Below are 13763 nucleotides of genomic sequence, written 5' to 3'. Positions count from 1 at the left end.
ACGATTTATCAAATAAAAAAATTTTCAGGATTTTAAAAATTCTCTGTTCGATAACAAATTGCATTTTACTGTATTTGTTTTCTTGTAAAGCCTGTTTTATTTCGAAAAAAATCAATGCTTATAAAATTTATATATATATATATATATATATTTCTACACACTTATATGTAATACTTTTTTTTAATAATATACATAGAAACGTGTGAAATAAAAGACAATTATTTTTTTTATATTTCTCAAAAGCTTACAGAATTACATAAAAACTAAGTGATGATGAGTTTTAAAAGAAGAAAAATAGAGCACTGCATTGTGTACAAAACTTTTATTTATTTAACGATATATTTATGGAATATATTTATGGGATTATACTTTCCATTAGGTACATGTTGTTTGAAAAGCTTTTCCTTATATTTCTTTCCTTTGCTCACTTAAAACGTATACTGAAGATTTGCAATGTACTCACACCCGATGATTTTAACAAAAAAATGATAGTGTAATTGTCTCTTTGCATTTATAAAATATAAAATATAAACCAAGATTTTCTCTTTCTCTGTTTCCCTCTCTAGCTATCTATCTTAATATTCACTCTTAATATTCACTAAACAGAGTATACAAATTGATACTTTGTTTCAAGTTCTTTCTATATATTAAAATTGCAACTTAAAAAAAGTAGAGAGAAAGTTATACCAGTTACACACTTGTCTCAATAGCGCACAGTATGTACAGAATGTTCCATCCGAAAATGCTGAAACTAATCAGCCGTCATTTGAGAAAACAAAAATTGTGTTGAAAAGAGGAAAATCTACAGTTTTCAATAAATATAAATAAAATGTTTGTATACCGGTGTATTTTATTGATAAAAAGCAATGAAAAGTGCTAATACAGCTAATTACATATGTAAACTAATGAGAAAAATTCTCAAAGTGCTTACCATATGAATTTGTACAAAATTCTGTTCTTTTACAAAACCTTGTAAAAACTTTTTCTAAAATGTCATTTTAATGTTATTGATGATCCTTATTAGTACTTTTTTCATTACTTTTTATCAACAAAATAAACTGATATACAAACATTTTATTTATATCCATGAAAAAATGCTGACTTTCCTTTTTTCAACACAATTTTCGTTTTCTCAATAACTGGATACATTAAAAAATGACAACTGATTAGTTTTAGCATTTTCCTATGGGACACCCTGTATACAAATCGAGCACAAAATGAAGGCGCCCCATCTTGGAGCCCTAACACGATAGAGTGCTAAGGAAAAGTATAGTGATCCTATACTTATGTCGCATAAACAAAGAAGTACTCCTCTAATCGCTAGCTAGCTCGGCGACGAATCATTGTTGCGCGTTATGTTGCGTCTCCATCAGGCAGTCCCGCACGGCGACCCTGGCTTGCTGAATGCCGTTCTTCAGCCTCTCGGCGGCGCTGCGACTGCCCGCGTATGACAGACGGATGTCCCTGCCGAGCTCCTCGATGATCATCAACAGTTTACCGTAATTGTTCTGACCCGGCACGCTCGGGAAGTTGATCATGCTGGACGGGCTGGCCTGCGCCACTTGTACGGTCTGCACGTTCTGCAGATTCCTGGGATTTGGCACGGTGATCACAGGTTCGGGGATACGCGGGGGTGGTGGCGGAGGCGGTGGCTGAATCTCGCTCATCTTGCTCAGCACCTGCGGCGGATCGTTCAGCTTCGTGATCGTGATCTCGTTTAGTTTAGCCAGCTCGGTCAGCTTCGCCATCTCGTTCGCCATCTTCGAGTATTCCGGCGACATCTTGGCGATGTCGTTCTGCATGCTCGTCTGCATCTTCATCATCTCACTCATCTTCGTCTTCTCGTTCATCTTCGCGATCTCCTTCGCCATCTCGCTGATCTGCGCGATCTCGTTCAGTTTCGTTATGTCGTTACTCGTATACTTGGCCATCTCCGTCATCTTCACCATCTCGTTCAGCTTCGCCAGTTCGTTTATTCTCTGCACCTCGTTGATCTTCGCCATCTGCGACATCTTCATCATCTCGTTCATCTTCGCCATCTCGTTGATCTTGATGTCATTGTACTTGGCCATTTCAGAAAACTTCACCATCTCGTTCATCTTGGCGATCTCCTGCATCTTCATATACTCCGTAGTCTTGGCATACTCTGCCATCTTCTCCATCTCGTATCTCTTCGCCATGTCCTGCGACATCTTATTTAATTCAGAATTCATCTTGCTGAATTCCGCCAGTTGAGCCATTTGAACTATGTGTTCAGGTACTTTTCCCCTTTCCATCATTTGCTTCAGCTCCGCAGATATCTTATTCATATTTATCTCGGACATTTGAGCTATCGTGGCGGGATCCGGAGGTGGCATCTTGGACAGCTCCGCGATTTTAGAAATCTCCCTCGCGAGATTCTCATCCAGACAACGCTTTTTCTTGGCACGATGCCTGGCCATTCGCTGAGCCTCTTGCATCCTCCTCAATGCCGCTTGCTCCTCAGTCTCCTTAGCTCTGGCGTTCTTCATTATCTCTGCAGTATATAATCTAACAGCACGTTCCTCTCCTCTTTCTGACATCTATAATTAGATAATAATCGCATTTCCCTCACTGTCTTACCATAAAATTAGCTTTTCCAGGCATTAAGCACAACGCACTGACACAAGTGGCATTGGACATGTCCTTTATGCTCTCTATCATTCTGAATCTCCAAATGGAGCCTGTGGACATCCAAATCCAGTTGATTCCACTCTCCGCTTGGCTTATTTGGCAGCTCAATTACAGCTGTAGTCCATGTTTACCACATATATGTAAAAAAAATTTAATAACAGCTTTCAATAGTCTTTCAATAGTCTTTTAATAGTCAGGAATCCATCTAAAACAGACAAACGACAATCGCGTTAGAGTAATACTACAGAAATGTCACATTAAAACTTTATATTACATCTTTAATTATAGAACAAAATACACAGAACAAAACTAAGGACATTTTTATTATATAATTAAGACCCAAATTATTTATTAAGCCCGCTAAGAATTCGATTGATTCAGCCGTAATTGAAAACCGATAATATATAATTCGCAACTGAGCCACTCGCATATACATAGATAGATACACGATCGGCCTGGCTATTAAAAAATACTTGACGCCAGACATTACCGTTGTCTCTTGATGACACGACAGAAAGATAGTTAATAAAAATGTGCTCGCGAGTGAGAATTCTAACCAATCTTTTTCGCAAGAGAGTCGGAGTAAAGGATACTAAAACAGTGTCCAAAAAAAACAGAGTTTAAACAAAAGTGTTTTTCCTACCAAAACAAATCTGCATAATTGCAAAGCCGGAGGAAGATATTATCGTGCTATCAGTGCAATACAAAAACCACCGAATTTCCGATGTAGAAAAAAGACGATGCGAGAGAGAGAGAAAGATAGGAACACAGACTCTGATGTTCGGAGAGTATATAGCGACGATTATGCGCACATGGTCGGACGCTCCAACAAGATACGTGTCGCTGAGTCCTCCGGCCGAAAAGAAGACGCTGCGCGTCGCACAGGCTGCGCATGCGCGGTGCGCTAAGCCCCGCCCACTTGCCGCTCGCCCCGCCCACCCGCGCGCGTCACTGATAACAATGGCGGATGGCGTTCCGGCTCAGCCGATCCGCTCGAGACGCACAATCTCCTTCTTTTCTTGTTCCTTTTCTGGTTTAACTGGTTAACTCTTAGTTCGACGAGACGCACAATCAACTCACCCTGGCCGAGAAATTCGCAGGAAAGATTCTTTTTCCTCCCAAGATTCCGAGGACGATAACAAACGCGCGCGAAGGGGGCCCTCGAGATCGGCCGACGCACTCTCGCTATGTAAGATTTTCGCTCGGCGGGTTGCTCTTTAAGGGGCCAAGCGGGGTCGTCGCAGCCGATAGGCTGCGTGTGACGTGGTCGCGTTTATTGACCATATAACCCCTTCCCGACTGTCGTCGTCTGCGACTTTACGACAGACAGGTGTGTATACGTATACGAACTATTGACCGCCCGCGCCTCCCTCGAATTATTTGCCCGACCTGACCCGAGGAGCCGCTTCGAGAGGGAAAGAAAAGGGACGCGCGTCGTCTTGAAATCCTATATACGACGTTGCATTGTTTCGCCAAGGAACAGGCCTATGGCGGTCTTATGTTTTGTATAAGGGGAAGATGATTGGGAGAATCTGAGGATAACGTAGAATGGGATGAAATGGCGAAAAATTGTATTATTTTTATTAATATGTTATTTGACATGATCGTCTATTCTGATAAAACTTGGTAAAGGTAAGTATTTTAAAGTGTAATAAGTTATGAAAGATGATTTTTATAAATTTATGTCAATTCTTAGAAAATAGACCTACAGGTTAGAAATAAACAATTTTTGAATTTTTTTATATATAATTTACTATTTTCTCTTTTAAGTTCTTCATAGAGGATTTTAAAAAGTTTAAAAATATCAGTATAAAAATTAATAGATTGCAGATGTCAAAATTATAAGAAATAGATCTGTGTTGGAAATTTAAAAGATTTGTATATCTTAGAATTAAAAGTCTTATTAAAAATTTAAAATATCTGTATAAATTGACAGACTGCTTACTACAAATGTTAAAAATCCTTTAAAAAAAAATCAAGTTACACTGGACATTCCAAAAGGAATTTTCAAGAGTTAGTTTTTTATATTATTATTTAGCCACTACTAGATGTAAACAAGTAACAATAATTAAAGATCAATATTTTTCTGATTTTTGTATGGCTAATAAAATCACTACCTCGTTTAATCTTAATGTTGTATACTCAGAAAAGAAGTTCTAGCTCCTGAAGTGTTCCCGCACCTTTGTTTATATAACATTTTTTTTTTATCCTTTAGGTGTGAGAAATATTTTCTTAAATTTTAATCTTATCTTTTTAGAACACATATATATATATATATATATAGCTTATGTCAAACCAAAAAATATGTTGATATTCTTTCACGATATATATTTATATCAAAAATATATTTATTTTTATTTAATCGTTTTTACTTTAATATACAGATCTGTTTCTACACAGTCTTGACATGCATTTATGAATAATTTTGTAAAATTCAATTGCGGTACTATATCATTCGAGTATAGTTGAGGTTTAATGAAAATTACACAAGTGTACAAAAAATAAATAATTATATTGTGCATTGTACAACAGAATACTTTGTTTCAGGTTATATGTCTTAGAACAATGATATAACAAAGTTATAATATTAAGACAACTTGAGGGAAATAGTATTGTCTATGAATTAAAAATTATCAAAGTTACTTAACATGTATATATCATCATACGAATACTATTTTCTCTTACTATTAGTTATTCTTCCTGTATATCTCTTTTTTAAACTTTGGTCATGGCTTGGATGGCAATTGTTTGTAAATAATTAAAATTTTAGTATTTAAAAATGCAACCTAAATAATAATATAGATTGTTTCATATTTGTACATGTATATATCTTTGGCAAATAGTTTCTAATTTATAAAACTCAATAAAACGCATTTAAAAGTTATAATAAGTATATAGAATTTTAAATGTGATGAAACCCGCAAAATGTAAAAGAAAATTTTTTAATTAAATTTTATTAGTAATTAAAAGTTCATCCAATCCCATTCTTCCTCGATGCTTCCATATCCTGAACCTGGCAACATCTTTTCGCGTAATAATACCAATTACCTATATAAGGAGAGAAGAATATATAAATAAATTTACAAATCTTACTAAATATTCTAATTTTACCTCATTTGTATCATTTACTACTGGTACATGACGTAATCCTAATGCTCTAAAGAGTCTAAATGTTCTTGGCAGTGTTGCGGACTACAAATAAAAATTCACATTATTTTACATGCATTGTATAAGTATCTTATAATATCTTAAAAAATACTAACATGTTGTATCGTATAAGGAGAAGGATTCATGAAATGTCTCAAGTCTATCGTATAAGTTTTTTCTTCATCAGTAATGGCAACTTGCTCGATGGTCGGATATCTAGGATACTCATTCCTAAACATTTTTGTGCTTAAAGGTTTCTCCCAAAATTCCGCGTATTCATTAAATACTTTATTTTTTAGAAGTACTATTAACTGGGAACGCAATATCAGACCTCGAAATCGACCATAAGAATTTATCTCAGCCTGAAAAGATTATACAGTTGAATTGTAAGAATGTTAACATGCTGTGATACTTAAAAAAAATGCCAAATATTACTTGATCGCTACTTGGTGGATCAACGACAGGAAATCCATTGAACGTAACGCATTTTAAAAGTTCAACAATATGTCCCACATTTTCGACAGTCTTTAAAGCGACTACTGGATGACTCATTATCTCACTTGCATAAATATTATTTGACAGTGGTGGCGATTCCCATGGAAGTAACGGAATCCCAGCCATCCGAGTATGAATATCATAAATTCCCTAAAAAAAAGTAAATATTTTAAATGAAAATATAATAATAGACGTGATAGGATCAGCCCGGTACATAAGGCGTAAAATTATTAACAAATATTAAGATAATATACTTTAATAATCAAATGAAAAATAATAATAAAGAAAATAAAATTTTAATTTTAACGCGTACGTTTCGCTTCTTTTAGCCATCTTCAGCGCAAAAAAGTAATAAATAATGAGATTTAAATATAATTGTAAATGTTTTATTATTTAAAAAATATGTGTATCTAACTATGTAATATACATGCAATATACTTAATACCTGCCTCATTAAAGAAATCGCCGACCCATTTAGCCATTATGAGAACTATTATGACTGGTAAACCGAAATAAATTCCTTGGGTCGCTTCTATCAAGATTGCAGTTAAACTTATCGTCATTCTGACTACCCCTCCTAATTGTGCAGCAGCGCCTAATAAAGCGTATTTGCCAGGATCCAATACTTCCTATGAAAAATGAAATCATGTATAATATTTAATAGTATTTAATTTAATTTAATTTACAGAGCGTCCGATAGAAAAATACTGAAACTGATCAGCTGTCATTTTTTAATGCATGCAGTTATTGAGAAAACGAAAATTGTGTTGGGAAGAGGAAAGTCTGCAGTTTTTAATGGATATAAATAAAAATGTTTGTATACCAGTTTATTTTATTGATAAAAAGTAATGAAAAAAGTGCTAATAATCACATAAAATCACATAGACTAATAATATTTTCAACAGCGCTAGATTTAATAGCAGCTATAAAAGTATCGTCAATAACATTAAACATGACATGTTAGAAAAAGTTTTTACGAGTTTTCGTAAAAGAATAGAATTTTGTACAAATTCAAATAGTGTACACTTCGAAAATATTTATCATTAGTTTACATATGTGATTATTAGCACCTTTTTTATTACTTTTTTCCAATAAAATAAACTGGTATACAAACCTTATTTATATCCATAAAAAACTGTAGACTTTGCTCTTCTCAACACAATTTTTGTTTTCTCAATAACTGCATGCATTAAAAAATGACAGCTGATTAGTAGTTTCAGCAATTTCCTATGGAACATTCTGTACTTTCAGTTTTTATAATTTCCTTACACAATCTGGGCAAATCCTCGAAAGGGCCGACCCAATTAATCTACCCCATGCGGCTCCAATCAGTAAGGAGGGAATGAAGAGGCCGCTTGACATCGATAGGCCGAAAGTAGCGGCAGCAAGGAAGAAATATAGAATAACGAAGATGGCCAATGTTATGTCACTGTGAGATCCTGCAAGCATATGCATGTAACATATATAATATAATAAGAAAAGTTTAGAGGTACACTTGCCTATATATTTATATAATTTGTATTTTTTAACAGAACCTCGCTAACCTTTCCAGAAAGTTTTTTGTTATGAATCAAGTTAGTCTAGTCATAACTTATATTTATGACTGGTTTCTAATAAAAGAATTCACAGAAATATCAATAGTAAATATGATGTAAATATGCATCTATTTATTTCTGTCCTTTCTCAAGAGTGGATAAGAGATATAAATATTTATTATTACTATTAATATATTAGTAGAAAAATGACAACTTGCAAAAATGATCATTAAAACCTAAGATGCATTTTTTTCATAAAAAGAAAATTCAACAATTTTTTGTTAAACATGTTAGATTGAAGTTAATGTTATTTTACTTCAATTTTCTTTAGTTTTTGTATTATAAAATAATAATCATTTAAATAAATAATATAAATAATAATAATCATAAATGATTAATAAATATAAAAAAAATTAAGGCTTGCTGCAGTCATGTTGGATTGTCAGTAGCAAGATTATATACCATTTTTAGATAAAAAGAGATATTTTGATGAAACACAACTTCAGATGGCTTTCATCAAAATAATTTTTTATTTCGAATTGGCATCTAACTGAATATTTTACAAGATATTTGCATTTTATGTCAAAAAATTGTTAACTTTTAACCTTTATAATTCAAAAAGTACTTACTGAAAATATACTTTATTATATTGTTTTGGAAAACTCGAGATAAGCTATAAGAATATGTAATAAAAAACAAGGAGTTCCATTTAAGAAATTGAAGGTGACCGTGAAATGACCTCTAAATTTGACCCTTTGGTCAAAGTCAAGGTCATTATCAAGTGCTTTATTTTGAGCCCTTCAATTTTTGTATTTAATATTTTTTCATAGAACCACTATTTTTGGAGATAATTGCCGAACTTTTGAACCACCCTATGTATCACCTTTAATTATACATATTTATTATTGCTTATCGAGTGCATCGTACCTTTAGGATCGTGAAATAATGATCGTACACTGCTTTCCGGTGTTTGAAACCATAACGAGGCGACGGCACTGTATTGTCCTTCCGCGCAATACATTTGAACTGGAAATTTGGTAGGATCGTTACCTAATGGTTTACAATCATTGATAAAGTATATCATCAAGGAGCCCATTGTCGCGCTTAATATCGCCACCAGGAGAGCTTCAATTACTTTTAGCCACTTTTGCGTCACGAATCGCAAACGGAAGCAAGTGATCTTGTAATTGACATGATTCCAAAGAGCGCCGAGCAATCCGCCGAACGTGCCTACTATCATGAACAGAGGAATCTCGTAAATTTGATATGGAATCGACTCGAATTTTCCTAGATTCAACAAGCCTGGATAAGAGAGATCTCCCAAGTGTCCGTGATACGCGCTCAAGATCACGTTTAAAGTGAATGTGGTAATCATGCTGGCAAAAAATGTCCTCCATGTGAGACTCTGATTGAAAAAGCTAGTTCCTTCTTCTATACTAAACAAGACTCCACCTGAAAAATTTAAAAAATTATAGGATATGTACAATAATATTATATATAAGATGTCATATTTTTACTTTCGCATAGATTTTTCAAAAAACCAAGATTTCGAAAAATATTTCATACAAAAGTTATGTAGAAGTTATAAAACATACTTTTGATCAATATTATAATTTATTTTATTGACAAAAAGTTGCAATGTATAACTGCATACCTTTTTAAAATCACTGTTTTTTTTACATCAATTGATTTATCTTACTATTCTATGCAGAAAATTATTAAGATTATAGAAAAATGAGTATTATAAGATATTTTTTTTTGTTTTATCAAAATATATCAGAGAGAATAACAAAGCTATCTTCTAAATCATTGATCCTTTTAACTATTTCACTCTAATAATTTTTTCAAATATTAGAATTCGATTTATATAAGAATAATGGGTCTGTTTGAAAAAGTAATGACGTTCTCGAAATTTGAAAAACTAATCAGCTGTCATTTTTTAATGCATGCAGTTATTGAGAAAACAAAAATTATATTGGAAAGAGGAAAGTCTACAATTTTTAATGGATATAAATAAAATGTTTGTATACTAGTTTATTTTATTGATAAAAAGTAATGAAAAAGTGCTAATAATCACAAAATCACATAAACTAATAATACATATTTTTAACAGTGCCAGATTTAATAGCAGCTATTAAAAGGATCCTCAATAACATTAAAAATGACATGTTAGAAAAAGTTTTCACTAGTTTTCGTAAAAGAACAGAATTTTGTATAAATTCAAATAGTGTGCACTTCGAAAATATTTATTAGCTTACATATGTGATTATTAGCATTTTTTAATTACTTTTTTTCAATAAAATAAATTGGTATATAAACATTTTATTTATATCCATTAAAAACTGTAGACTTTCTTCTTTTCAACACAAATTTTGTTTTTTCAATAACTGCATGCATTAAAAAATGACAGCTGATCAGTTTCAGCAATTTTCTATCGGACATTCTGTATATTATATTTACCAATTGGTGCTCCGAAAGCCGCTGATACTCCGGATGCGGCGCCCCCGGCCACGAAATCTCGTTTCTCGTGATCCTCTCTAAAATATTCGAAAATATTCAAATCCTTCCTAAAAGTGGTGCTTTTACCCTGAGAAATTCCTGCAGCCACAATAGCGCCAGAATGAATCATAGGACCTTCCTGCACGAAAAATTCATGAGATATCAAAGATAATAAATGAAGAGTGTTTACAGCAGACTGCTTACCTTCCCTCCGGCTAAACCTCCAATTACGGTACATATAACGCCGATAGTTTTCACAGCCAAAGTTTTAATGCGTACGACTCGTGGTATTTTAACTCCATTCAAGTAACATTTTACTTGTGGAATACCACTCCCCGCAGCAACAGGTTCAATGTAGGCTACTAGAATGGCACCTATCAAAACTGGTACCATATTTAGCACCAGCCATATCATATATGGTAACCACATACAATTTTCTACCACACATTGATCCACATCTATCATTGATGTAAGAAATGTGCATTATTTTTAGGGTACATCATACAACACGTATTGCAGATAAATGAAAGAAGTATATGTAACGTACACTTCTTTAGCCAGCTGTACTTTACGCTGGACAATTCTTCTATCGATATATCTACAAAGCATGCTATGAGAGCAGTGCAAATTCCAATCAAAAGAAAGATAAACCATCTGGCAAAATTTTTCCTAACGACAAATTTATACCCCTTCTTTCTTTCTTCATCTTGTAGAAGATAATTTTCACACGGATCATAATCCAAGCTCTGAAAATAGAGATAATTAATTTGTGAAATGTGTATGAAAGAGGAGAAAACATGTATACAATTATTGTATGAATTTAATTTTATAACTAGACAATTACCTCATAATTGGTCGATAGGAAATTAGTTGCTCCTGGAATTATGTTCCCAATATTTAGCCTTCTAGAATGACTCGAGATAGCCTCTATACTGCTATATCCTATATTATTGTCGATGGTGTTCTATTGACATGGAATATTCTATATTAATAAGAAAAAATAGGCCAAACTAAACGAGCAAGGAAATTTTAAATGTTAAATAATTTTTATTTTTTTAATATATTATAATTGAAAGATAAACATTTTGACTGTACTCAGTTTTCTTCAATACAATAACATAAAAATACAAAATGTGAAAATATATCTATGTAAAATTTCTATTATAAGTAAGTTGATTATGGTGAACAAATATAAGCATATAATCATATAATAAATTTTATTTTTTTTTAAATTTGTTAAAAATTTTTAATTAAAATTTTTTAAATTTAAATCCGAAAATGATAAAATAAGAGATGCTGTAACGAAATATAAATTTAATAATTGGCTGTAAAATTTAAAAATTAAGATGAGAGTTATAAATTATATTCTATATATATTTTAGAAACAATATTTAAAAATACAAGGCTTTTTTTCAACAAACTTTCAAACTTGACTTACTCGAAATCGTACGTCGACATTCTCGGAATAAGATGCAAAATTATTCCTAGACTTGATTAACCTCTCTCTGTCCTTATAATCGTATACATCGAGATTATCGTCGTCTTCTCTGTTATTTTCTACATCGTTATGCGCTGAAGCAGAAATCACCGTTTGTGACATTTTTTTTAATATGACAAGATAAAAGAAATTAAATCTCTATTTTTAATTGCATCTCTTATAGATACTCGAAGAATAAAAAACTGATTGAATCGATAAAAGTTTATGCTAGATTATGACGTATACACGACATAAGATTGTTAATGATGCACGTGTACGTATACATGAGAAGAATACGGAAGAGTGACAAAAACGAGTTTCTCAGTGATAAGCACGTGACTAATGACGAATGACTCAGGGTGCGTTCCGTTATGCACTGCAAGTACTGACAGTACTACCAATAGCGTTCCGATATAGATAGCAGTGCACTGCGAAAGTACTATCATGAGTATATGACGTCATTAATTTTGACGTTATTTCCTGTTGCGATTACTGCAACCGGCGAGGTAAAGCACTCGCAGTAATCAAGATGGCTACCTCCATGTGTACGATGGAACTAACTTTTAAATTCCATATCTGAATATAATGATACAATATTTTTAACGTAATTTTTACATTTTATTCTAGGTATTTTAATTTGTCGTCTCATTTCATTTATTAATTCCATTTCCAAATCGCTTTCACTTGATGACTCACTCGAATCATATATATTCTCGATTAAATTATATGTAATTAATGCAATAATGGTATTATCCATTTCACCAATTTTTCACTCGATGATTATTAGCGAAAAAGGTTAGTTAAAAGTCTGCTGAAAGCGTACTGTAGTGCGTTCCGTTTTACTATTTTGCAGTAGCTTCAAAGTGTACAAAATTAAAAAGGAACGCTGTCAACAGTACACTTGCATGACGTCATAGTGCCAGTACTTGCAGTGCATAACGGAACGCACCCTCATTCTTGCACAATTATTTTGTTTCGGAAGTGCGGCACCTTTGATATTGATACATACAAGATCACGTGACATGCCGCCATGTCCTTCATTGAATAAAGCGCCAAATTTGAAAATATAAATATCGTACAATGAAAAATATTAAAAAATATTGACAGGGTTATTGGGTAATAACTAGTTAATTAGTTACAAGTTAAAAAAAGTTAATAACTTTTTAATAACTTAAAATTAGTTAATTTAAAATATATTAATTTTTAACTTCAACTATAGTTATTTTTGACCTTAAACTTATCAATGGAGCTTTTACTAATATATATATATATATATATGCGTATTATTAAAAATTAAATGTATTAAAACTTTTAATAATGTATTTTTTTAAATCTAAACAAAATTTACAACAATTAATATATTATAAATATATTATAAATATATTATAAATATATTTAAAATTCTAAAAAAAATCTATAACAATTAATATATTATACCCAGATAGCCACAGTAATTATTATGACATTATTTTGATGTCAAAATGCATCATTTGCCATCAAAATGATGCATTTATTTGATGTCATAATAATTACTGTGGCTATCTGGGTAATAATAAAAATTTTATAAATATTTTACTTTTTATAATTTAAATAAATTATTAAATTTTTATAATTTTTATTATTATAAAAATCTCTTTTGTATATTTTATTTAATATATTTTTATATTTTTTCCACAAATTTATAACTTTGCTGAAAAACAGAAAATGTTTCTCGAAGAAATAAATCACATTTTAGTCCACGATCGATTATTAATTATGGTAAAGACGTATTTCAAATGTCTCTTTCTAGAAATTTAATTGGCTTATGAGAAAACAACATTATAAGTATATCAACAGCATCAAACCCAAATAAATATACATTGTTTCTTACACTATGAAATCTCACATCCGACAAAAATATCGAAAAATTATCCTAGGGCAATCACTAATGATGCTAAGGATATTAGTATACACATAGA

General features: G+C 32.1%; 3 protein-coding genes across 6 annotated transcripts; 1 reads left to right on the top strand and 2 right to left on the bottom strand.

The window, feature by feature from the left end:
* Positions 1–307: 307 nt before the first annotated feature.
* On the bottom strand, positions 308–3950 carry LOC114938376 (CDK2-associated protein 1). 4 transcript variants are annotated; one of them, XM_029312356.2, is made up of 3 exons: positions 3296–3536; positions 2602–2857; positions 308–2529 (listed from the first exon to the last, which is right to left on the bottom strand). In XM_029312356.2, the coding sequence occupies exon 3, from the start codon at positions 2508–2510 to the stop codon at positions 1341–1343; it is 1170 nt and encodes a 389-aa protein (XP_029168189.1). In that variant the 5' UTR covers positions 2511–2529; positions 2602–2857; positions 3296–3536; the 3' UTR covers positions 308–1340. The 4 variants fall into 4 exon arrangements, with proteins under 4 accessions (XP_029168189.1, XP_029168176.1, XP_029168169.1 ...); XM_029312343.2 differs by lacking the exon at positions 3296–3536 and adding an exon at positions 3733–3950 and having other exon boundaries at positions 308–2857; XM_029312336.2 differs by having other exon boundaries at positions 308–2857; positions 3296–3535.
* On the top strand, positions 3592–6159 carry LOC114938407 (uncharacterized). Its single transcript, XM_029312360.2, has 2 exons — positions 3592–4284; positions 5200–6159. The coding sequence occupies exon 2, from the start codon at positions 5301–5303 to the stop codon at positions 5412–5414; it is 114 nt and encodes a 37-aa protein (XP_029168193.1). The 5' UTR covers positions 3592–4284; positions 5200–5300; the 3' UTR covers positions 5415–6159.
* On the bottom strand, positions 5146–12401 carry ClC-b (chloride channel protein 7). The gene is made up of 12 exons (XM_029312289.2): positions 11767–12401; positions 11173–11292; positions 10876–11074; positions 10533–10786; positions 10290–10467; positions 8757–9281; positions 7564–7733; positions 6744–6923; positions 6235–6444; positions 5916–6161; positions 5764–5844; positions 5146–5700 (listed from the first exon to the last, which is right to left on the bottom strand). Exons 1-12 carry the CDS (start codon positions 11926–11928, stop codon positions 5599–5601), a joined length of 2427 nt encoding a protein of 808 aa, XP_029168122.1. The 5' UTR covers positions 11929–12401; the 3' UTR covers positions 5146–5598.
* Positions 12402–13763: the final 1362 nt, after the last annotated feature.

This window comes from Nylanderia fulva, unplaced genomic scaffold (genome assembly GCF_048542155.1).
Source record: "Nylanderia fulva isolate GAGA-0341 unplaced genomic scaffold, ASM4854215v1 Scaffold26, whole genome shotgun sequence".
NCBI classification, from domain to species: Eukaryota; Metazoa; Arthropoda; class Insecta; order Hymenoptera; family Formicidae; genus Nylanderia; species Nylanderia fulva.
Note: the sequence above shows the minus strand (reverse complement) of the source record. Positions and strands in the feature narration are given on the sequence as shown.